The sequence below is a fragment of the Aythya marila genome, assembly GCF_965140915.1.
Source record: "Aythya marila genome assembly, chromosome: 24".
NCBI lineage: Eukaryota > Metazoa > Chordata > Aves > Anseriformes > Anatidae > Aythya > Aythya marila.
This window is the reverse complement of record NC_139065.1, coordinates 5,119,266-5,142,996: the sequence shown is the minus strand read 5'-3', so window position 1 is coordinate 5,142,996 and position 23,731 is coordinate 5,119,266. Positions and strand designations below refer to the sequence as shown.

Here is a 23,731-nt window from a genome sequence, read left to right as displayed (position 1 = left end):
ACAATTGCTGTTGTTCTCAACATAGCCCCTAAGAAAGTCGGACCAATTGCTTCCACTCCTCTCCTGCCTTTTAAAATCTGTTTGTCTCAAGTTTTCTGTTCTTCTCTGGTGGGTAACAACAAAACGTTCTGTAAGCAGTCAGTCTGAAACAGAGCTGCTGCGTGTTTGTCTTCTGGCTGGTCTCACAATCCCCACAACAATCTCGCTTTTGTTTCAAATGCATAATGCAGCAGCAAGATGCTCTTTTCTCTGCCTCTTTTGGTTACATAAGTGTGGATCTGTCCCTTCGGATACGAGCAGAACCTCCTCATAGCTCTCCACACTCCCGTATTTTGTTCATTAAATCCTTTCAGTCCTGGGAGGCAGGGATGGGGATTTTGTATTTAGATTTGAAAAATGCGTAGTCGCTCTGATACAAGATCTACAGCAGCATTTAGGGTATTTCAGTGTCTCGGATCTGCGGTGTGGGTTGTCCTTAGTGTCCCAAACCACCTCCCAGGTGGAGGGGTTGTCTTTCCTTTCTTCAGGATGTTCCTATCCTGTTCAGGCCAAATGAAAAGGAAAGGAGCGTTTCATCTTCCAACACCCACTATATCCAGGGGAACTCACTGGTACAGGTTGTGGTTGCTCCTGGGCATGGTTGGAGGTAAAGCTGCTCTGCCAGCCCGCTCGGGGCTGTTTTCCCTGGCTAAGACAGTGGCTGGTGGGGACATACAGGCTTGGAGGTGACGTTGCTGTGCTCTGGGCAGGGCGAGGAGGCGTCCCTTGCCTTTGGGTTGTCTCACTTCATGCTTTGGTCTCAAGCTTTTAGTGCCTCTTGAGTGGTTTTCTTCTCCTCCAGGTGGCTTTTAAATCCATAGCCCTGCTCTGTCAGCAGTGTGACGTGGTGTTTGGCCATGAGGTGCGGGTCTCCTGGCTTTTCAGCAGCATCACCTGCTTAGGGAATGTTTCTGGGGGACCAGAGTGCTGGAGCAGAAAGCCTGTGTGGGGTGTGGGGTCCTGCTCAGGCCCCCCAGTGCTCGCCCTGCCTCCCGTGGAGGGCCAGGGAGAGGACGCTGGTGCTCCAGCCTGGGAGATCTGCTCCAGGGAAGGACTAAAATTAGCCCTTATGAGGCCTGTCATCTGTACAGTTCCGTGGCACAATTTTGTGTGTTGGATTAGGAGATGAAAAAATAGCCTGATTGCAGTCTCCTGAATGTCTTATGGTCTTAAGTCAGCACAGAGGGAAGCAAAACCAGCCTTTAATTGGCATTAACCTGGGCTTTGGGGTCAGTTTCCAGCTCTGGCCAGACTCCCCCTACCCCTATTTTGTCTCTGCAGCCCTATCATTGAGACAAGCCTTTTTTTATTCTTCAAATTTGTGTGTTCTTGTGCACGTTGTTTCAGCTGGAGCTTGTGGAGTGCCAGGTTTTAGTTTGGCTGCTGCAGGATGAGGTGCAAAGAGCGGTCCCTGCCACCCTGCCTCTCCCAAACAGGACAGAACAGCAGGAGTGTTGCAGAGATTTCTCTAGCAAAGCCCCTGTTTTTCTGCAACCCATAAATGGTGGCTTCCAGAATATTTTTAACATTTATAAATTTTTCACCAGTAAAACTCTAGATAGACGCTCTATCATGGTTTCACATCAGATAAAACTCATCACATTTTTTCCCTGTATATTTTACCCCTGTGCTTCCATGACCTTGAAGTAAGTAGTTTTATTAATTGTATTGCGATGATTTAGCTGTGCATTTTGTCTCTGCTTCTTCAAATTTCCATAAGACAAGGTGAAGGAGGAATCCTGGTGTCATTTAGTGCATTGATTTTCCTCAAACAACAGAGCAATGTCCTCCAGCCATGCTTGCAACTGTTATAACTCTTGTCTCCGCAATGCAGCATCAGAGCGGCGGGAGATGATCCTGGGTTACAACATTTATGAAAATGAAAGTGTTTTAAGTAGAAGAGGCTGGGGTACGGGGAATAAAGCCGCCTGTGCTGAGTCTGTGTTCAGGATCCAGCCCAGAGCAGCAGTCAGATCCCAGTCTGTTAAGGTACCTTCTGCTGCTGCTCCTACAGTGACCTAATTGCACGTCTTGGCTCTGTTCGCAGGATCAAACAAGATCCCTTTGCAGTTTTACCACCTTTCACAGAAAGCATCCCAAACCTTTTTCTGTACTATTTTTTTTATTCCTTCTTTTGAGGAAAGTGCACGTGAAGGGGAGGTGAAGCTAAGAGAGGAAGGAGGCTTTGATGTCAGTGCACGTGTCACTAGAAGTGTCTGCATCCCCTGCACAGACCAGGGAACCAGCCTGCCTCTTCCCCAGCCGCCTGTCTCCACGCTTCTGCATTACTGAGCTGCTCGGGAGGCTTATTGAAATTCTTCTCTTCCCGAGATGCAGCTTCAGTCCGGAAACCAGCAGTTTGTTAACAAACCTGCCCGTTCTGCTGCTGCAGGCAGAGCTGCGGGTGCGTTGTCTCTGGATGGAGCTGAGTCCTGGCCTTCAAAGGAGGAGCTAATTGCTTGGCTTTAATTGAGCCTTTGGAAACGAGGCTGTTTGTAGGGAGACGCGGGGTACAGAGCTTGATTAAATGGATGCTGGTGAACCCTGCTGTCTGGGGACTGAAGGTGACTAAATATCATGTACTGCTCAAGGGATTCAGAAATCTAAATGTCTTGGAAATGCTATTGGAGGAAATGCTTTATGGTGGTGAGAGCAGTTTGGCTGTGGCAAACCTGTCCTCTGGGCCACTGGGCCACCCGAACAGCTGGGAAGCATCCTGCCCGTGTGGGTACACAGCCTTCTCCAGATGTCCCTTGGGGCCTCTCTGGGGGATCTTTGTCCCCCATCACTCCTGGTGGGGCAGCAGCTGTGCAGGGAGCAGGACCTGGGGTTGCCAGTTGCAGGTCAGCTCGGGTGGTGCGGTGGCCAAGCCCTTTGGATGTGGTTGATCTGCCACGCTCCTAAACGTGGGTGATGCCAGGCTTTTCCCAAGCACAGCTGTAGGTACTGATACTCACTAGACAAGGCTGCTTGTGACAGAGGTGCTTCCTCCCCTGCTTGAAGCGTGAATTCCCTCCTCTGCCTTTAATCAGGAGCCAGGACAAAAGCAGACCTCAGGAGCTTGTTTGTCTTTACTGTGGCGTGATGGAGGATGCTGGAGGGCTGCCACTGCAAGGAACTCTGTCCTTTTAAATAATTCTGTCCTTTTAAATCCTTCACCTCCAAACTGCTCCGAGTGGGCAGCGTCTCCAGTTGATGAGATGCTAATACGCATCTGCGCACACGGCTCCTGCCTGCCATAATAAAGCTTATCTCATCCATTTGTCACTGGGGCTCTTGCTTTGGTGAGGAGGAACCCCCTGCCAGTTCCCACCGGGGGGTTAACCTGTGCCTGCCCTACATACCATGTACTGATTAGGGCTTGTGTTTCCTAGGGCCAAAGGGCTTTGCTGGGGGATGCAAAGCAGCGTGTGTTTTTTGGTCTAATCCAATGGCAGCCCTTTTGCATCCTGCTTTCTGACAGGCCCTCCCCTCCCCGAGCCGGGCTGTAGCTGTAGCAGCGCGTGTGATTGATCGATATCATTAGGGAAGAGGTCTGACATGGAGGGGAGAGGAGGAGCTTGCACTTCTGCAAAAGCTGCTGTTGTGCAGGGAGTTTTTCAGCAAAATGGACACCTGTCTCTGGAAGCAGGCAGAGCCACGAGCAGCGCATTTTCCTGCTGCCTGTGCTGCCTTCCGCTTGGGGTGGGCTCCCTGGACACAGACCAGCTGCTGTCCATGTTCCCAGCTTCTCTTTTTTCTCCTTATTTACAAACGTGGTCAGCTAGAACATGGAAAATGCTTTGCCAGCCCCTTGCTTGAGGACAAAGTGCATCCTCCAAAGGGCTGCAGGCACCCTGATGCGTAGTTTTTAGCAGTTTGGCTTTTGCTGCTCAGGAGTTTGGTAGGGCTGTTTGAATGGTTCACATCACATCACAAACAGGCAGGGAACTTGCCAAACATGCTCTCATCCCCAACTCTGGGTGGGCTTTGAAGGTATTGGGGCTCCCAACTCTAGTTTTGTGCCTGGGGTCCCTAATTTGCCTGTAGAGGTTAAAGTCCTTGTGTGGCAGCTGCTGAGGAGCTCAGTGTGCTTGGAGTCCATATATACAGGCTGTTACTGCATACGACTGGCTTGGGTGTAGGGAAAGTGGGGACCCTTGGGCTTCTGTTGGAACAAGCCCAGGCCCCTCCTGTCCCCTAGACGTTCCTTGCAGTTTTGGGCAAATAACTGGGTTATTTTGGGGCCCTTGCAGTTTGGGGCAAATAGCTGATTAATGTAGCAGCGGTCCTTCCTCTGTAAACCAGCATGACAAAACCTCTGTCTTGTTATTATGGGGTTAGGGATGAGCACGTGAAATTTCTACAGCCCTTGGATGCTGGGATGGAGAGAAGCAGTGTGGCATCTTTGTGAAGTTTGGAGCTGGAACCCATTTCTTAGTGCACTGCTCTCATCCCCTCTCCTCAACAGAACGGGGGCAGAAAAATGTGAGGAAATAAAAGCTCGTGGGTTGGGATAAGGAAGGGAGATCACTCACCAATTACCATCATGGCCAAAGCAGGCTCAGTGTAAGGGAGATTTAGTTGATTACCAATTGGCAATATATTAAGGCAAACTAGGGTTCTCCTCCATCCACCAAGCACCTCCTTCCCCTACATGCTGCAGGGGACTGAGGCCTGTGCTGGGTCTGCTCCTCTCCAAACCCATCCTGCGGGGTCCTCCCACAGGCAGCAGCTCTTCAAGCACACGGCTCCGTACCACAGGGTCCATCCATCCCCTAGGAGCAAACTGCTCCAGCACGGGTCCCCCACGGGTGGCAGCTCCCCCCAGACCCCCAGCTCCATGTGGGCTCCTCTCCACGGGCTGCAGCTCTGGCCTGGGGGCTCTCCATGGGCCTCAGCCTCCTCCAGGCCACATCCACTGCTCCACCAGGGGCTCCTCCACAGGCTGCAGCGTGGAGATCTGCTCCTCGTGGGACCCATGGGTGCAGGGGGACAGCCTGCTCCACCAGGGGCCTCTCCACGGACTGTGGGGGAACTGCTGCTGCGTGCCTGGAGCACCTCCTGGCCTCCTTCACCAACCCGGGGGCTGCAGGGCTGGCTCTCTCGCCTTTTTCCCAGCTGCTGCTGCACAGCATTTTTTTTCTCCCCCTTTCTTAAATATTCTCTGAGGTGTGACCAGCAGCACACATTGGCTCAGCAGGTCCCTTCTCGAGCCAGCTGGCACTGCCCGGTACCGATCCTGTCTGACCCAGGGCAGCTTCTGGCCTTGTCTCTCAGAGGCCACCCCTGCGGCCTCCCACCAAAACCTTGCCACATAAACCCAATGCACCCGGTGTACGGGGTCAGCCTCTGATTTCCTGGTAGAGCTCGTAAATCGATCTTTCAGATGGATTTCTCTGGCTGAATCCTGAGGGTGGGGTGGCAGAGGTGAGAAGAAAAGGGATCTGTCACAGACCTGTGCTGGTGTGTGCTCTTAGGGATGAGGAGGGATCAAGGAACCCCATCTCTTAAAGGATGCTGGATCCCATCTGGGCCTTACCTTGAAGTTGTTTGGTTTTTTTTGGCTTGGGAATAGATGTTTGTATTCAGTCTCTCTGTGCAGGCCTGGTTTGCTGTCACACACACATTTATCTCCAGCAACCTACTTCTGATCAGCCCTCCCTTCCAGACGTGGGTCAGAGGGGCAGGGGAGCACAGCTCAGCCCCGCTGTCCTGCAGCTTCTCGTCTCGCTGCTAGCTCGGAAATAAAGAAACCTGTGCCTTGCTTGCTGCTTTACAGCAATTTATCAGGTGGCGTTTCTCTCCCCAAAACTGAGGAGATGAATGGGCTGTGCTCGGTAAATCAGGCTGATGCAGGCAGGAGGCACGCTGCGCTGGACAGCAAATGCATTTGGGGCCCGGTGAGTTAACTCTGCCGTTGACTTGAGACGTGAGAAACGTGCCTGGTGTTCTGCTGGGCTAAAGAGGAAGAAATTTGTTAGCAATCTGCATTTGGTTAATTGATTTTAGTTCCAGTAAAGTTAGGTGCTGGCTCTATTTCTTGCATCTGATGGCGTTAATGACTACATTCTCCTGGCCCATCCATCTTGCCTAATGCACTGCCTGAGCTTACAGCCCCCCCTCTGTGGGTTTAAGGACTTCCACCTGATGATCAGCCCCAGCTGTGGCAACAAATGCCTGATTTGCTGCTTTTGCATGCTTTCTTTGTGTACGGACCATGCTTTCATCAACGCTTGCTTAGACATGCAGTTTTTTTCTTTCTAGTAAAGCTCAGTCGTGTGTCTTCAGGCCATGCCAGGTTGTGCTGAGCTGCTCTCAGCTTCCAAGAGCAAACAGGGTGATGCTGGCTGTCAGGTGTGCTGTGCTTATTCCTTCCTGCAGACAGGCTCGAACATGGCATTAAGGGTTGTTACTGTAGCAGTAACAGGGCCGAGGTGGCCCTGTCCCTTTTCTGTTTTCTTTGTTACCTGAAAAACCTTGCAAGAGGAACTGAATTGCTTGGCTTGCTTTTTCTGCAAATTTTAAATACTGTAATTATTTCTAACTACACTCTGTCAGCTACCCGCTGCCCCGAGACCTTTTAAAGGTAGGATTCCTAAAATTTGGAGCACAGGGAGAAGGATGGAGCTGATCTGGCTGAGAATTAGGAGTTTATTTAATCAGAAGCTGGGGTGCAGCTCTTGCTGGGCGGCACAGTGACTGGCATTCATTTGCTCCTGTGTCATCCTCGTAACATGTAAATATCTTGGACTTTTCTGTTTCAGTCTGGGATGTTTTGGGCATCTGTTCTCTTCTTTTTCTTTTTAATATTAACCCTTCCATTCCCCCTCCAAATACCCCTGTTCATTTTGCTGTGATTTTAAGTGGTTTTTAACCAGAAAACCTGTACTTGGTGTCACTGTAGGTTTTCCCCTTTAAAAGCAGAAATACATTTATGAGTGTACAAAAGGCTGAGTAGAGTAAATAATTTTTTAAAAGCAAATTCAGGAGCTCAGAGGAAGGAACTGCTGCGGTTTCATTCCCCCTGCCAATACCCCAACTGCTTCCAGAAATGCTGTAGTAGGCAGCAAGCAGTTTCCTCACCTCTCTCTCAGTAAATTAATTCTGAGCCAGCCACAAATCACTTTGAACTGTCAAAGCAGACCTGTAACATCATTTTTTTTTTTTTTTTTTGAAAACCCAAGCCGTGCAGTCCATCATTGAGTAAATATTGAGAAGTCAGTAATTTCCACTAGAGAGTTATAAAGCTGCCGTCTCCCTCCCCTCTCCTGCAGCTTCTGCTGCGAAGGCTGCTCGCTGCTCGTGCAGTGGATGGAAGAGCTGGGAGGGGTAAGAGGATGAAGAGAAGGGAGGGACAGGCAATGCGAGAGCAGGAGACAGGACTGAGAGTGGAACGGCAAGCGTGGAGCTCGCTGCCTTCAGACAAAGCCTGACGCTGCGGCTCGCTGCAAGGACGTGTGATTGCCGGGGAAGGGACGCGGCTGCCTGGCTGCTTGTGGACCACAGAGGATTGACGAGAGGGAAGGATGGAGACCCCGGGCGAGCCGGAGCTTGTTGCATAAATTCCAGGTTTAGATGCTGCCCTTCTGCACAGGCTGCGTGAGGGGAGGGAGACGGAAAGCTTTTGTGATCTCTGCGTTGCTCGCGCTGCAGCGTGCGCTAGGAAGACCGGCCGGCTCTCCCGAACTCGCCAAGCGCGGCTCGCCTGGCAGAGGAGCACTCCCGAGGACCAGAGCAGCAGGATCCCTTTCCCCAAGAATTTCCAGACGAGACCGTGAGCTCTGCGTTGTGCAGCCATTGCAGTGGGTGGGGGTGGAAGGATGGCTTGGAAGGTGCCAAACAGCTTCAGGTGACCTAAAGGTTCAAAGAAAGCAAACTTGTTTTCTCTTGATCATCTTTTTATTTGCATATACCCTTGAAACACAGATGTGCTAAGCAGCCTGAAAATTTCAGCCTGTCTTGCATAGCAAATGCCCTGATGAAAAGGAGATCTCTGAACTTTTTCTGTCATATCTCGAGCTCCTCTAGAGGAGAGGAACAAGTCCCTGGACTCCCTTCCCAGGGGCGAGGGAAGGAGATCTTGTCTGCACAGCTTCTGTAGGGTGTTGGGAAGAATCTCATTTATAAGAGGCTGAGAGGAGGTGCCGTGGCATGTCTCTGACTTGAGCTGCTGCAGGAAGAGGAGAGGGTGTGCTTGCGTTTGGTCTCGTTTTGTTTTGACGTGCTTTGGAAGCAAGGAACTAAAATGCCTCATTCTCCAGAGCTGCTGCCTGTTTGAGTCAGGGGCTGGGATGCAGCAGCTGCACTTAGCTGAAGAAAATGAAGGAAGGGCAAATGCAAGCGTGCACCAAGCACCTGGCAGGACTGAATGCATTGTGTAAAAGCCATTCTGGTTCCTCTGTCTCTCTTGCTGTCAGCCAGCGCAGCGCTGTAGTTAGGCTCTCCGATGCAGCCAGCCAGCACGGTCCAAGCCACGTGCTGAATGAAATGCCCCGTGTCGGATAGGGGGTGACATGGCAGTGCCAGGACTCTCAGACTCATGCTCAGGGTCGCTCGCCCCTCTGCTCCTCGTAACGCAGTAACGGAGAGAAAAAGCCCTTACCATGGTTTGCCTCTTTCAGGACTGCTTGGGGAAAAAAAGTATAAGCCCTTCTTATCTTCTGCTGCAGTTTGTGTGCTTTCTTTGTCTTGCATGTCTTCCTGTGGACAGCTGCTCTAGCCTGGCTTCTGCTGCTTTTCTCAAAGTCCGTCGTGTCTGTTCTGTGTCTCAGCTGCATGAAGATGTACTTTCTCTCTAGCTGCTTTGTGCCTCCAGCGCGCTTGGCCCTCCCTGCTGGCCCGCTGGGCAGCGTTGTGCGTCCGGAGTCGCATGGACGAGCGGACCTGCACGGCGCTGCGCGGCTGTGAGCAGCTCCACTCCGTTCCCTCGCACCTGCGGCTGGCTGCGAATGCCTTGGGGGAAAGTTTGCTGCCCTCCTCCCGCCCCCTTCCGATGAGCCAAGCACTGGATCAGCATCCCCGTGGGGTTGGGCTTCGTGTGTTTGCCTGGCAAGAAACTCGCCCGAGCCCTGCGAGCAGTGCATGTGATGCCATGGTCCCGGGAGCGCTTCTTAAACAGTTTGCTGGGGCAAGGTGTTTCGTTTTCTGAGCGCTAACTGGGATACAAATTAAACCCGGAGCCCGTGGAGGCGCTGGAAGCTTGTTGTCCATGCTCTGTGCACACCAGCGGAATTGTCTGCCAGCTGATTTATTGTACTCTGAGCATAATTTTTTGAGTTTCTTTATGGTAATGACTATGATGTGGCAATGCCATCTGTCTTCCTCAGAGTGCCGCTGCTACCGCCTTAACGGTTTTTCCCTTTTCAAGCGTCTGCCGATTCCTCTCTCGTCAGGTTCGCGGATGCTGGAGCAGAGTGTCGGGGAGTGGCTGGAGTCCATCGGCCTGCAGCAATACGAGAGTAAGCTGCTTTTGAACGGCTTTGATGATGTCCGCTTCCTGGTAAGTTGCTGGTGGGACCTTTGGGCTCTAACAAACACCTCAGCTGGACCCCGACTTGTTGCGGGACCCCTGTGTCCATTGCAGAGCAGGTCTGGAGGATGCATAGGAAGTTAGACAAAAGGAGGAAACGAGGCTTGTGTTGGTTCATTCATCTTCCCATTTGATTCAGTTACAGTTGTTACAGTTTTTCACTGTCATTTTGCTATAAAATTTCATTTACTCCACCGCCTAAATCTTTACGATCCAATTTATTCAAGATACGGCACCTGTAATTCATTAATGTGTTGAAAAAGTCACTGAGCCATCTGTGCTCTGGACTGTCGAGGAGGTGGCAGACCTCTTGTTGGAAGTATCCTCACTCTAAGCACGCGGGCAGGGTGTTAATGAGCTGAACCTGATTGTGTTGACACTGTTGGCTCTGAAACCTAATGATGGCAGCACCCTAGTGTTTACTATTGAGGGCTTTAGTGCATAGGAACTTGGTGGCATGGTGCAGAAATCAGAATTTGCATGGGATGATAAGCTGCAGAGACAAATTGGGGTGTGGGGGGTGCTTTTTGTGCAGTTTAAAGAAATGCCCTTGTGTGTGGGCTCCTTGGTGCTGAGGGTGGTGCGGAGAGGTGACATCCAGGGGGATGTCACTCCGTGTTGTGAGCCAGGCAAAAAGGGCTCCGAAAACACCCCAGTGAGTGAATGTGACTGTTCCACATCTGCGGGGAGCCTCCTGCTCTCCCAAGTTAAAAGCAGCTCCCATCGTGTGGTGGTGGAGGTCGGTGGGGGGCAGCCGGAGAAAGAAAGGGAGACCGAACGGGGCACGGCTGGACGGGCAGGGAAGGGAAGGGCACTCGGGAGCAGCCTAGGTTGGGTACATAAAGGCAGGATGCAATTACACTCTTAAAAAATAACCTGACCAACAGGACAAACGTTCCTGTAAGCGTCACGGGATCTCCACCCAGCCCTGGAGGCTGAACGCTGGCAGCTGTGCCCGTGTGAGTACCCAGCCCCACGTCCTGGCCTCCGTGGCAAGCAGCTTCTCCTTTGTCTAGGTCAGGCACCTTCAGCAGGGGAGCTGCTGGTGACAAGTGACAGCTTTCTCACGGGCTTCTGCCTCCACCCTCACCCCCAGATCCCTGCTTAGGGTCCTCTGCCATTGGGCTGACCTTTGTTGTGTCGGCGGGCTGCTGGGCTGCCTCTTCCAGCAGGCAGCAGATACGGCACCTCCAGCGCTACAATAGATGTCCCGGTACAGAAGCTTAACAACAAAGGGACTCAACTTTCCATTTGGCCCTGGAGAAGCAGGAGCCAGAAGCTCAGAAGCAGGAATTTGCATTGACCGTGGTTCTGTGCAGTGAGTAGCTGCCTAGCTGCTGACCGCCTCGTGCAGAATTTTCATTTGTAAGGAAATCCAGGCAGTGGGACGCTCTCTCCTTGCTCATTCCCTCAATTTTAAAAGGTCAAATAATTTAACAAAGATTTCCTGCAAACCCTGGCTGATTTCTTCTTTGCTGTTTATCCTTTTTTTACTGGGGAGTTGACTCTGGCACCCATGTCAAATCTGGCTTTTAAATCCTTTTATCTGAGCCTTAGGAACTTCAGGCTAACACAGGCAGCCCGGTCTGAAAGTCTAATTCGTAAAAATCTCCTCCATGCTGTTACTTCCCTTCAGCTGCTGACGCTGCGGGAGTAAAACCTTCAGATATGTCCAAGTGGGAACCGAGTTCGTTTGTTTTTAACACTGGTGATGATGCTCTTAGATGAATTATTAAAATTGTTGTAGACACTGAAGCTGGCTGCTGCAGTGAGTACTGAAAGGGCATCGGTGCTGGGCTCCTGCCGTGTCTGGTTGCCTGTTCCTTTCCTTTTTGATGCAATAATTTCTGTATTAACTCCTCCTTTTGGTCACTAATGTTTCAAACTAAGCAGCATTATTGTCCTGGGCTTAAAACAGTTTCTGTGGAAGGCTCAGTCCTTACCAGGACCATGTTGACTATTTCCAAGCCCAACGAATGCTGGGTGATGGTTTGCAAGCCGCCAGATGGGCTGTGAGGCTAATTAAGTTGTAGTAGCAAAAATTAAGAAGTTGGAGTCTTTTTGTACAGAAACACTTGTTTCCTGTCTAAGATTTCATGTCACATTATGCCCTCATTATAGTGCTGTGGGGTTTTTTCAGCCTGCCGAGGATGCTCCCTGTGCTGCCTGCATCCACGGGTGGCCCCTTTGGGAGCAAACAAGTAGCTTGGATGTTGGGGAGACAAAAAAAAAGAAAGAAAAAAACAAACAAACATTGCAAGAACAAAATATTAGCTGCATGCTGTCAAATACACAGCCTCCTCGAAAAGCTCCTTAGTCTGATACATTTATGAGGAATTCTCAGCCCGCAGTACGTACAGGTGAGGGGGTTAAGAGATTGGTCTAACAAAGAGCACACCCTGCAGGGGGAACTGGGGGAGATCCAGAGTTGGTTGGCGCCATGGTGTTTGCTGCTGTTGCTTTATTTAAAAAAAAAAAAGTAAAAAATGGATTTTTACAATGTTGTAGTGCAAAGGTGGTAAGAGACAGAACTCAGAGGGTACAGAGGTTTGGCCTTTTGGTTTTTCAGTGCTCTTCTAGCCCCTTCTTTAGGCAGTTCGGGTTTTGGGAATTCCAAATTCCCCTTGTATTTTCACTTGGCTCTCGTGTTAATTCACACCCTGTGTTACAAAGCCTTTCCCCCCCGACGCAAGGGAAATGATTCACGAACGCACAGCACGGTGAAGTGATTTTGAAAAGTTCCCAGTAAATATATTAAGCTTCTTAATCAGCTGTAAGGCAGAAATATCCCTTGTTTCCAAGAATAATAATTCTGTTAGTTTTGGAAACCCGGACTCGTTATTAGTTGATATGTGGCTGGCTCCCTCTGCTCTGCGGACACGCGGCCAGCAGCGATGGGCAGAAGGGAGGCGGCGATCCTGCTGCCTGCGTCCTTACCAGAGAGCACCGCCGGCCCAAGGAGACTGGGGAGACCTGCAGCTTTCACGGTTGATGCCAAAAAGGCAGGGTTGGGGATGTAAACTGTAATGCGAGCCATGAACGTTTTACGGGTTTTCCAATAAAAAGGGAAGGGAGAAGTGTGTTTTAGCAGATAGCCGGTGCGGGCGGTGAATGCTGAGCAGAGGTTTCTCTGCTCTGGGGAACTCCAGAGCTGCAGCAGGGACAAGTTTTAGCAGCCTGCAGCTGGGCGGCCCCAGGCTCCAGCAGGACCCCCTGCCACCGGCTGCCTTTATGGGAGCAGCGCTGCCACTGGCAGCAAACCTCTCCTTTCTGTTGCCCTTTGGGTCTGCTTTGGGAAGAGCGATGAGTGCCGTCAGGACTGGCCCTTCTCCTGTGTGTGTCTCTGCCAGTGCTCTTTCTTTCTGGGGGGGAATTCAGGACAAACACCAGAGTAACTTGCAGTACCAGTTAGCTCTGAGCGGTGTCAGGCTGTGCCTGTCAGGAACATTCTCACTTCTGCAACTTGCAGACACTGCTGAGGGCTTACAAAGCGGTTATCAGGGAAGGGCAAGCAAGGAACCACGCGTGTTAGTGCACAAATTCAAGGAGTATCGTCCTGCCTGGACACAGTTGTGGGTGTTTTAGGAGCTGGAGCTGAGCTGGGAAGCAGCAGACGGGCTGAGCTTGCAGCGCTGGCCTCGCTGGTGCCTTGCTTTGTTCCAGCTCTTTAGACAGAGTTTCTTGATCAGTATTTCCATGATGCAAAATTCTTGTTAGAGCTGCAAAACAAAACAAAGTGCTGCAGTGTTTGCTGTGGCACACAAGAGCATCTCAGGGATGCTGACTGTTTATGACTGGTTCAGAATAAACCATCCTGATCAAGTATTGACTCCAGTCAAGAGTGGATATTGTTGACTTGAGGCAGCAGGGTTATTTAAACATCAGTCTGACGGCATGTTAAAATTCACTTGCAAATGTATGTGTTTCTGAAGAAAAACTTTTTTCTTCAGCTTTTTTCTGAGAAAAGCTACATTTATTTCAGATGGTGCAGGAGGCTATAAAAGGGCTATAAAAGATGGGCTGAAGTAGCTTTGTTTCCTAAAAGACTGAGTTCTCTTTCCAAATAGTGATACCTGTACTGAGCCACGCTGCTGCTTCTGGAGAACTTCTCCTATTCCCTTTAAGTTGCTTTGCGTGCTGCTTCTGGGCAATGTTAGGAAAGGGCCTTTCCCTGCTCTTTGTGCTGTCTCTCTCCAGCTTGAACCCTGCAGTCCCTGGGAGCAGCTTCTTTGCTCGTCCTCTCCACTGCCACGCTGTGACCTTCACCGTCAGCAGTGCTGGCTCGGGGCGATCGGACTGTGACACCAAACTTCTGCTCTTCATGGGGGGCTTTAATTCGAAGAGCAGCCTGTTCGGCCAGCTGGGGATTTAAAGAGAAAATGGAGATGGTGCTTCAAATCCTCCTCCTCTGCTCTGCAGCTCGCTGGAGTTCTGTCATTAGAGGGGAAAGGTTTATTTGTGCGATGGGTAAACATCACCGAATTGAAGCTGCTCGCTGAGGATTACTGGCAGTGGCTGCGCTGTCCTGGCCTTAGCAAAATACAGCTCTGCAAGTAGACCCAAATCCTCAGCAGAAGTGCATGCCAAATGCTAACAGCCCTAATGAACCAAGAATACCCCACCACCCAAGAGAGGCCAGCGCTGCTACCTCCCACGTGGAGGAATGCAGCCCTGGTGTCTGCACGGCGTTTCAGGAGACCCATTGCCTCATCCTCCACCGGAGGAGGAAAAGAAAAGGTCAGCTCACAAAGCCGTAGCAGTGAGTGAGCAGTGTCATTCAGGAAAAAAAAAGCACTATAAATCAATTTAATTGTCCTTGGCTGGTAGTGAACCCAGGGAGCTGTAAGAGTAGGAAAAATGTCAGAGTAGGAACCGAGAGGGGTCCTGCTGCCAGAGCTCGGTCCCGCTGCGTCCCCTGTGGTCATCACTGCCTTTGCAGGAGGTGCTCTCACTTCAGGAGGTCGGGGAAACCAGTTCGGGGCTGTGAGATGCAGAGTGCATCCCAGTGCCCCATGGCAAACACGGGACGACCTGGGGAGAGAGGCCAGGCCGGGCTGTGCTGCGCGCTGGGGAGAGGAAGGATGGAGACGGTGGTGGCAAGGGATTGCAGCAGCTCACAGGGGAATCCTGACACCAAAACGGAGAAGGGAGTGCCATTGCCTGTACCTGTACATTAGTGGTGTGTGATCTGTTAGAGCCCATACATTTGTCCGGGATGCTTGCTGAAGCTTTGCCCTTCCCTTGGAGGGCTGACTGCCCGGTGCTGCCTGAGACGGCTCCTGGTGTCTGAGAAGGGCAAACCTCACGTGCTCTGTTCGGTGATTATCCTGTGCCTGAACTTCTTATTCAGTCCAAAGATATTTTGATTCGCAAATGAGCAGGTGAAAGAGAACATAACCTATTTCTTATGGCTTTTTTTTTAATTTTTATTGTTCAAGCCTGTGTTCCTACGGAGTGCGTGGAAAGCAGCTAATGCTGATTCAATCAGACAGCATCAGAAACGGAAATCTGTTCTCCTCGTGTAGTGCCCTGGGCTCCTTGAGGGTTTTCTTTTTTTCATAATTGGGGAGAAGTGGTAGAATTATGACAGGATTGGGAGAACGGGGTATCCGCAAATAATTTAGAGTAGTGACGTTAATTAGATTAAATGCAATTCAGTGCCATGTTAGATTAGCCTGCAGTGGTCTTCAATGCAGAATAGCCTTCCCCCTCTCCCTCCTTTTGTATGCAAGCAGTTAAGAAAAATAATAATAATGTAGAGCCGAGGCTTTGGCTTGGTGTGTGAGCAGAGCAGGGCTGAAACACAGCTCTGAACGTGTGCCAGGCCGGCTCTGATGCCAGCCCTCCAGCCGCCAAGGGACACGATGTGCACGGGGCTGGATCCCCTTTGCCCTGCAACTCCCCGTGCTCGGGTGCTGGCTGCGTGTTGCTTTCACCTGCCACGTGCTGCTGGAGCACGGGCATCTCCCACGAGCAGTGAGTGGGAGCTCTGCTCTGCACCTTCCCCTTCCCAACTGCCCCTCCTGGCTTGCAGGCGCTGCCCCCCGGGTGCCGCCAGGCTTTCAGCGTGCTCTGAGAATCGTTTTCGTTTGAAACCAGTTCTCATTTTTGCCATTTTCAAGTAGCCATCTAGGGCAGAACTTAACTGCCGTATTCCAGTCGTGTTTTGCACCAAGTGGTGACCTCTTCAGACCAGCGACCTCTCAGAGATCCCACAGACAAGGTTTCACAGCTGCTGCATGTGGTGAGATAGAGGGAGAACGTGGCATGCTCGCAGCCCTTGGGGAATTCATTCAGACAGACACAGGTAGATCCGTGTGCGGCTCACGCCTGGGCAGCCGGCCTTGGTTTCAAGCTGAAGCAACCTCCAGCTGTCCAGGGAATGGAGTGGGCAGGAGGTCTCGAGCTGCTGGAGCTGGGCTTGCTCTTCCTAAAGGCTGTGCCGTGTGTCTCTCTCTGCCCCACGGCGGCGTTTGGTGACCGATCCTGCACGTCGGTGCGGGCTGAGCCGCTGGGGAGCGAGGGGCAGCTGCCACCTGGACACGCCGGCCGTCCACCCTTAACAATGGTGAATCCGATCTGAGGATCTCGGCAGCCTGGTTCACGCCGGCTGGCAGATTTATTGCCGAAATGGCTTTCATTTATTTTTATGACTTAGGGAGCTCATAAGCCACATTACATGGTATTGTCTCCTGTTTATCACTGCTGCCAGGATACTGGAAACGGATTTCTTCCTCGGTCCCCAGACTGATTTCGATGCCCTGGATGAGCACCCCGTAAGAGCGGAATTGGACCCTGGTGTAAGAGCTCCTGCCAAGCGTCTGAGCGGGGACCAATTCATGCAGCGAAAGGATTTTTTTGACAGCTCTCCAGTGCGTCAGGCGCTGCTTGGGTGGCTCACGAGGGCTGTGCTTTGTCTAGGACGGTTTGCTTTTTTGGGTTATCTCTGGATGGGGACGGTGTGAGCGTGTTCAGCCTCACCTGACCTGTGGGATGCAGAAGCCAGGCTCCGAGGGAGCACTTTGGGGACTTTTTGAGGGCTGGGGACCGAGGGCAGCACAGCGCTGAGCACCGCGCACCATGAAAGCGACTTCGCGGAGAGCAGCGAGCTCAGAGTGGGTTTTGAAGTGGGTGGACCAGAACTGGCAATTTAGAGAATACTTACATTTGATTCATTAGTAGCTCCAGGCCCAATAAACATTAAAAAAGCCATTAAAGTAGCAGTTAATTTTTTTTGCTCTCAATAAAATTGCCTGAACTTGACAACCGTGACCGATTCCCTCCGTTGCCATTGTCACGCTGCCAGTGTGCATGGGGGGAAAAAAATTAAGCAAAAATGAAGTGGCTGTGTGCTAATCTAGGATTTATTGTAGGCTTTTGTATAGGAGTCCTTTCCACAATCAATGCTATGTGAAGAGCTGGGCCTTCATTGTCAGGGCCTTGGCAAAACAAATATTTCTTTTCCCCTAGTTTCCCCTGAACTACCTTGAACTGCAGCTACCACTAAGGGAAGGCACAAAACCATGAGGCCGGCTACAAATATAAATTCTCGTGGCCAAGGGCTGCTGTTGCTCCATGAAATTGGGGTGGGTAGGTCCCAGTTTTGGGGTCGACAGCCACCGGAGCGGGTTTGTCAGAGGGGCTGAGCACCCAGGGCTGGCTCGTGGTGCTGTAGGTGCTCAGCGGGGCCTCTGCTCGAGGCTGGATCCACCCTGGGAGGTTTTAGGTCTTTGGGGCTGTGAAAGGGGGTGAGAAGCCCCAAAGAACAGATCGTGCACATGCACAGACAGAATGCAAGCTTGTTTTTAGGACAAGGTAATGAATTAGTCCATCAGCACAGCGTTAGCTGCTCCTGCCCTGTTGAACAAGATTTATTGGACCAAGCACAGGTCTGTGCAGCCCTGGCACATTGCGCTCCCAGCCAGGCTCTGCCCAGCACCACAGAGCTCCGATGGGTTTGAATGTGGGTATGGTGCGAGGCCAAACATGCAAACTCCAGCCCCCCAGGGAACCAAGACCCTCAGCCTTTAGCTGCTAACGGATTTGGGGACAGTTTGTTGCTGGCTGCTTTGGTGGCTTTGTCAGCTCGCAGGAATGCCCTCGCTGTAGCTCATCTTCCTAAATTCCCTGCCTTCCCTTTCCCTTGGGGTGCTGCCCAAGGCTGCTGGGCTCTGAAGGCTGGTGGCTTTATAGAAGTGTGCAGAATCCTTCTTTGTCTTTATGTTTTTTTCCTGCCTCAGAAGGAGGGCTTGGCGAGTGGCGTGGGGGTGAAGGGAGGCGCAGGCTCTGTGCTTTGGGACTCGCTGCGTTATCCCTGTTCGCACTGGCTCTGTGGTGAGCTGGATGTGGCTCCATCTCCAGCATCCAGGCTCTTGGTTGCCAAAAGTAAAGCAAGAGCAGTGACAGCAAAATCCTTGACAAGATGCAAATTGTCTTGAATTTACTGAGAAGGGGGAGAAAAAAGAGCTTTGTGTGCATTAATCTAAGAAAAAATGGATGCTTTGGCTCATCCAGCTGAAGGCACTCTGCTATAGATGTTTGCAGAAGCCTTTGTAGTCTGGAAAAGCTGTGTTTGGGTTTTGCATCTGTTGCTTTTAATAGCAAACACATTCTGGTCTCAGTTCTTCCCTGCAGTCCGCCGCCTGTCTTTAATACATGGTTTAGTAACAGCGGCAGCACTTGTATGAGCGTGAGCCTAGCGAGACAGGCGGGATTCATTAAACTGCATTGCTGGCTGGATAAGGCTCCGCGTCCTATACGAAACTTTCTTTGCCTTGGGCCCTTCCTTAGCTGGAAAGAGAGAATGGACCCGAGCCAGGCTCTGTGCAAGAAGCAGCATCTGAAAATTGGGTAGTTAAGTGCCTGCGGAGCGCCCTGCTGGAGCAGCAGTGCTGGCAGATTTCGACGGCTCCGCTTTTGGCACGCTCGGCTTTGGGGTCACCTAACTGGCAGGAGGGGACGCTGCCTTCGTACAGTGCGAGCTCCGACTGTGCTTTTCTCCTTTGATGAGAAACCTGGAGCCTCGCAGGCTGTTTAATTACAGTGTAGGATGCGAAGCGTGACTAAAGCGGAGCCTTTGGGTTTCCATCCAGACAAGAGTTAGGGCACTGGAAGATCTCTGCTCTCTTTTGGGGCCACGCAGAGGGCAGGGACAGTGTTTGGAGGTGCCCCTTGTGGTACTGGGCATCTGCCCCTCTCTGTGGAGGGAGCTCTGCTCAGCCCCAAGGAAGCTGGAGCATGGATTTGGGGATGATATCGTGACACCCAGACTGAGGGCAGGAATGTTTCCTGGGCCAAACTGATGCCCGAAGGGGAGTTAAGGGACACATTGTGCTCTTGTGCCTGCTGCAAAAAAAAAGCACAGCCTTTGCTTCTTAGGGTGTTTTTTTCGGGGATCACCCCAGCTGTTCTAGGAACAAAACACTTCCAACAGTTACTAACGTGTGCGTGGGGTGCTGTACCAAAATCCGGATTAATGCCAGCACAAGTGCTCTAGGAGCAGCCCCTGAACACATCCCTGCTGCAGGGCGGACAGTGCCGAGAGCTGTTCCTGATGGAGGTGAGGAGCTGTCGCCTGTGCCCTGAAGGAGAAAATGGTGAGGTGTGGGATGGACAGGGTGCTCAGACACCACCGCTCACCAGCATGAGCAAAAGGAGAGCTCTGGTCCTCCTGCAGCCCCGAGCTGTGCTCAGCCTGGCAGCCTGCACAAGGTAAGAAGCACTTGTCACAACGGATACAGCCCGAGCTACGTCTTCAGAAAGTTTGGGTGATTCTAATTGGCATTTCTGAGCCATAGAGGACTGGGTAACAGCAAAGCAAGTCCCTGGGAGCTTTCCTCTCCCCTGCCTTGGGCTTTCGCTGCGTTTGTCCTCAGAGGACCTTGAGCGGGGCCAGCCGTAAGCCTGGGCTCGGGGTGCTGGGGCTGCTCGGCAGCCTGCAGCGGGGCACTCAGGAGATGGCATCTCCTGGCTTGCTTGCTGACCTCTGTCAGCACCAATGGCCTGCTTTTAAAAAAGCAAACAGCAAAAAAACGCACACACAAAAAAAAATATACACCATACAGTGGGGTATCGTTTTTACAAACCTCACCAAAGAGCAGTTTCCCTGGAATTTTGCAGCCCTGCATCGAGGCAGTCTCCCTGGAGCAGCGCTGCGTGGTGGAGAGGCTTTGTTCTGCTCGTCACTGAGCGCCTCTTCCCTTGTTCCTCTGTGAGCTGCTGGGTGGGGATGTTTCTCCATTTCTCCCCTGCTTGTTGCAGCAAAGGGATGGCTCCTGCCTGCTTCAGGGACAGACCCAGCGGCCTCGGCAGCTCGGTGCCTGGCAGGGCAGAGGGCAGAAAGCCAGGGCAGGGAGGAAGAGAAGGCTGAAGGCTGGTGGTGAGAAGCACAAACCCCTGGGAAAGGCAGGGAAGGAGGAAAGCTACAGAGGACCCCAGCAGGGTCTCGGTGCCCGGGAACCCTCCTTGCTTAGGGGGCTCCTGATGTGAAGGATTTATCAGACACAGCGAGCAGGGCACTGAGCAGACCTGTGGCAATCGCTGCGTGGCGCAGGGGCAGGTGGCAGCAGGACCAGGGCACTGAGCAAAGCACCCCTGCCCCTTGGCTTTTGTCTGAACAGCGTGTTAAATGCAAACAGGTTTAAAGTCTGAGAATAAACAGCTCATCTGTTCAGCTGGCAAAGGTTAAAAGATCTCCAGCGTGTTTGCATTTAATTATCTATTTTAGTGGCAGCTTATTTTTTTCTTTGGAGATGAAATCCGGATGGGTATAAAGGACGCTCCTCCAAGCAGAGGCTCATGCACAATAGAGTAATGATTTATTCAGAGCTGCTCTGCTTTGTCTATCCTGGTTAAGTACCCTGAGAATACAGACTGGCACCGAGGGAATTTAATGTGACACATCAAAATAAGGAGTAGTAGAGAAAGCTGTGGCTCTTACAGTATTTAACTAGCTTGTACCCTTGCTGCACGGCAAGCCATTTTTATTGAATTGGAGATGCCAAAAGTGGGAGAACACCTATCGCCTTGCCTTGGGCCCGGCATGGCATATGTCAGCATAAAACAGGCAACCTGGAAACGTGTGTGCAGCCTGGAAATGTGTGAGCAAACTGGAAATGTGTGAGCAAACTGGAAATGCGTGCACAGCCAGCTCCACGCTGCTTGTTTGGAGAGGGGCCGTGCTAGCCAGGCGTGGCTGTGCTACAGCGCACTAGCACCAAAAGGCTCACTGCTGGAAAATCAGCAGGAGTAAAAAATGCACAGAGGAGCAGCGAGCCTATTGATTTTGGTACGTGAGACTTAGGTGTAGCCAATGTCACCGTTTGCTCAGGTCCACGCTGCCCTCACTGGTGTGTGCAAGGTTTGCTCGGTGCGCCCGCATCCACCCCGAGCCCCTGCGCCTGCTGCAGCTCCAGCGCCTGGCTCTCTGGGGAGGAACCGAGCAGCTGAGCTCAGGGATGGGCAGGTCCCGGGGTGCTGAGCGGGCTGAGGGGCTGGGAGCTGCAGGCTCCAGGTACCCACGCTGTGACCTTAACCTGCTGCTGCTGTGGGGATGTCGGGAGGCGTCCCCTCATGCTGCCCTTTGCCCCCCCCCAGGCAGGAGGGTAATGCTTTGCTCAGCAGGCTTCTGGAGACACCCCACTGCTGGCTCTGGTCACCTTCTGTCCATTTAAAAGGCCCTTTAAAAGCTGTCTCGCTCCAGGAGATGAATTTCTTGCACACGTGGTTCCTCCCCAGGATGTTCTGGTGACCTCTTCAGCAGAGTTGCAGTTTGCGAAAGCGCTTGGCCGGGTGAGGTGCGTGGCCGTGGAGTTAAGCTGCCCTTCATCCTCTTCCCTGAGCCAAGTACACATCTCCCACTGCTACAGAAACACACTGAACGGGGCTTTTTGGCTTAAAAATTGTGAGCAAGGAAGGAGGGATGTGTTCCCTTTTCAGTGGGCTGCTGCTAACGAGCTGGGTGATCGCTGCCTCCGACAGCGGCAGCCTCTGTGCCCTGCTTGGGTCGAGGTTTGCTCTCTGCCTGGTTTGGAGCCTGGGCTGCTCTTCCAGCACATGGGCACCAGCAGAGCCTTCCACCAGCAGAGAGCCTCCTCTTGCAACTGGGAGCAGCGCAGGGCAGCTTCCACGGCACAGTGCCAGCCTTGGCAGAGGCTTCGTGTGCTGTTACCGCTCAGGTGCAGGTTGGCTTGCAGGACGCGAGGTGCAATCTATCAGCGTGTGGCCCTGTGGAGCTGCCACCCATCCCACGGTGCCATTTCGAGTGGCCCCGGGGGCACTTTGCAGCTGGCAGCGGGTGCCCCAGCCCAGCACCCAGCCTGCTGCTGCGAGCTGACCTTTGGGAAGGCGGGGAACAAACCGCCCTCGTCAGCTGCAGGGCCTTCAGCCCCAGCTTTCGGCTGTTTAAGCAGCTCCCGACGACAAACGCTTTTGTGCTGCAGCTGTCTGCTCCAGATCTGCGGTCTCGGTCCCCCCAAGGCCTGCCAGGAATCGAGGGCGTCGGGCGGCTCTGCCTGCCAAGGGAGGACGGGGGCAGAGGAGCGCCCGTCTCGCTGCTGCGGGCGCTGGCGGTCACCGAGCGCCTGCCGAGCCCTGCTTCCCAGCCACCCGCTGATTTAATTTGCCACTGTCATTTGCTAAATAATTGTTTCTCTGCAGTCTGGCCTCCGAGGGCAGCTCTCCCAGCGACATTGCTTCGGGCACCTCTTATCTGCAGCGTTAATTCGCCGCTGCTCTGAGCACTCATCTCAGCGCCCTGCTGGCAGAGCAAATCCTGGGGACGGAGAGCCCAAGGAGTTACCGTGGCAGGCTACTGACATGGCACGTGGCTGAGCCCCATCTTCCAGTGGGCACAAACCGAGCAAGCAGAGTGGGAAGGAACTTAAAAACTGCCCTTTGAAGAGAACAGGGAGAGATTCTCCCTCCAGCTCCCGTTCCCGAAGCCCTGGCCGTCCTGCCCGCTGGTTGCGCAGCCCGTGTGCCCTTGCAGCAGCACGTTGCCCGACAGCCAATTTTAATTAGGTTTCTCTTACAAAACCAAAATGTGGAACAGCAGAGTGCCGGCAGCTCAGACCTTCAGCTGTGCCTCTCCCGAGAGCAGAGGGAGGCAGGTCCTGGGGGGGGATCTGGGTGCGGGCCGGCGCTGCGCGTCCCGGAGCCCCGAGCTCGCTGCTGCGGTGCCGTGGTCGCACGAGAGCCATGGGGAGCCGAGCCCGGGCTGCACACTGAGCTCCCCCAGGTACGGGGAGAAATGGGTGGTGGTGGAGGGGGGTGAGTAAGCACGGTCTGCATGTGTCCATCCCTTCCTGCTTCACACGGGGCAGGGGGCACGAGCCGAGCTGTAGCCAAGCAGTGAGGGGCAGGCAGCGCGTCCCTGGGGGAAAGGAGGAGAAAGCTGAGCTCTGCTGCTCTCGTGGAAATAAATGTGTTTTCTCGGTGGCCCTGGAGGGAGGCTGAGCAGAGCCCGATGCTGGGGGTTACTCAGATGCTGGGGGTTACTCGGGCGTTGGGAAATGGCACTGAAGCAGCGATCTGCCTCTCAGACGAGGTCGCTGTAATGATGGCCTGGAACCCAGAGGCTGGGTGAGGACGCTTGCGGCAGGCTGTGCTGGGCAGGGGGCAGCAGCACTGTCCCCCCAGGCCACCCTGCAGGTGCTGCAGTGCCACAGCCCCTCTCTGCCAGCTGTGTCGGTGCCAAAGTGGGGACATGAGGCTGCGTGGGGCTGAGCTGCCTCCTCGGGGCCAGCACTGGGGGCTGCATGGGCTGTGCTGGGGACCGAGGTGGGGTGGGGGCTGTAGCGTGCATGGGCTCTGCTCTCACGTCTCCCCTTCCTGTCCCCGCAGGGCTGTAATGTCATGGAAGACCAGGACCTTCGGGACATCGGGATCGGTGACCCGCAGCACCGCCGCAAACTCCTGCAGGCAGCTCGCTCCCTCCCGAAGGTGAGCGCCGACGTCCCCACGGGGAGCAGGGCCCAGCGTGGATCTGAGGGCAGAGGGAACAAAACCAGGCCCTCTGCCTCCAGCTGTGTCCCGGTGACCCCAAAGGATGGCGGGGGCAGCGGGGAGGGGTTTGGAGGAGGAACGTGTGGGCCTCCAGCTCCGGGGGTGGGATGAACCCTGGGAGGCATCTTGGTGCTGGGGACGGGGGGGGGGTGTCCCTCCTGGGGGGCCTGCTCTGAG

At 53.0% G+C, this 23,731-nt stretch overlaps 1 protein-coding gene across 5 annotated transcripts in view; it reads left to right on the top strand.

The window, feature by feature from the left end:
• ANKS1A (ankyrin repeat and sterile alpha motif domain containing 1A) overlaps positions 1-23,731 on the top strand; it is a gene marked incomplete at its 5' end in the record, with an annotated part of 106,543 nt that overhangs the window by 68,712 nt on the left and 14,100 nt on the right. For all 5 annotated transcript variants that reach the window (XR_014319004.1, XM_082778290.1, XM_082778289.1 and 2 more), the window contains 2 exons: positions 9,414-9,520; positions 23,393-23,491. Coding sequence is in view for 4 of the 5 variants with exons in the window: in XM_082778290.1 (XP_082634416.1) it covers positions 9,414-9,520; positions 23,393-23,491 (206 nt within the window). The remainder of the gene's footprint in view (positions 1-9,413; positions 9,521-23,392; positions 23,492-23,731) is intronic.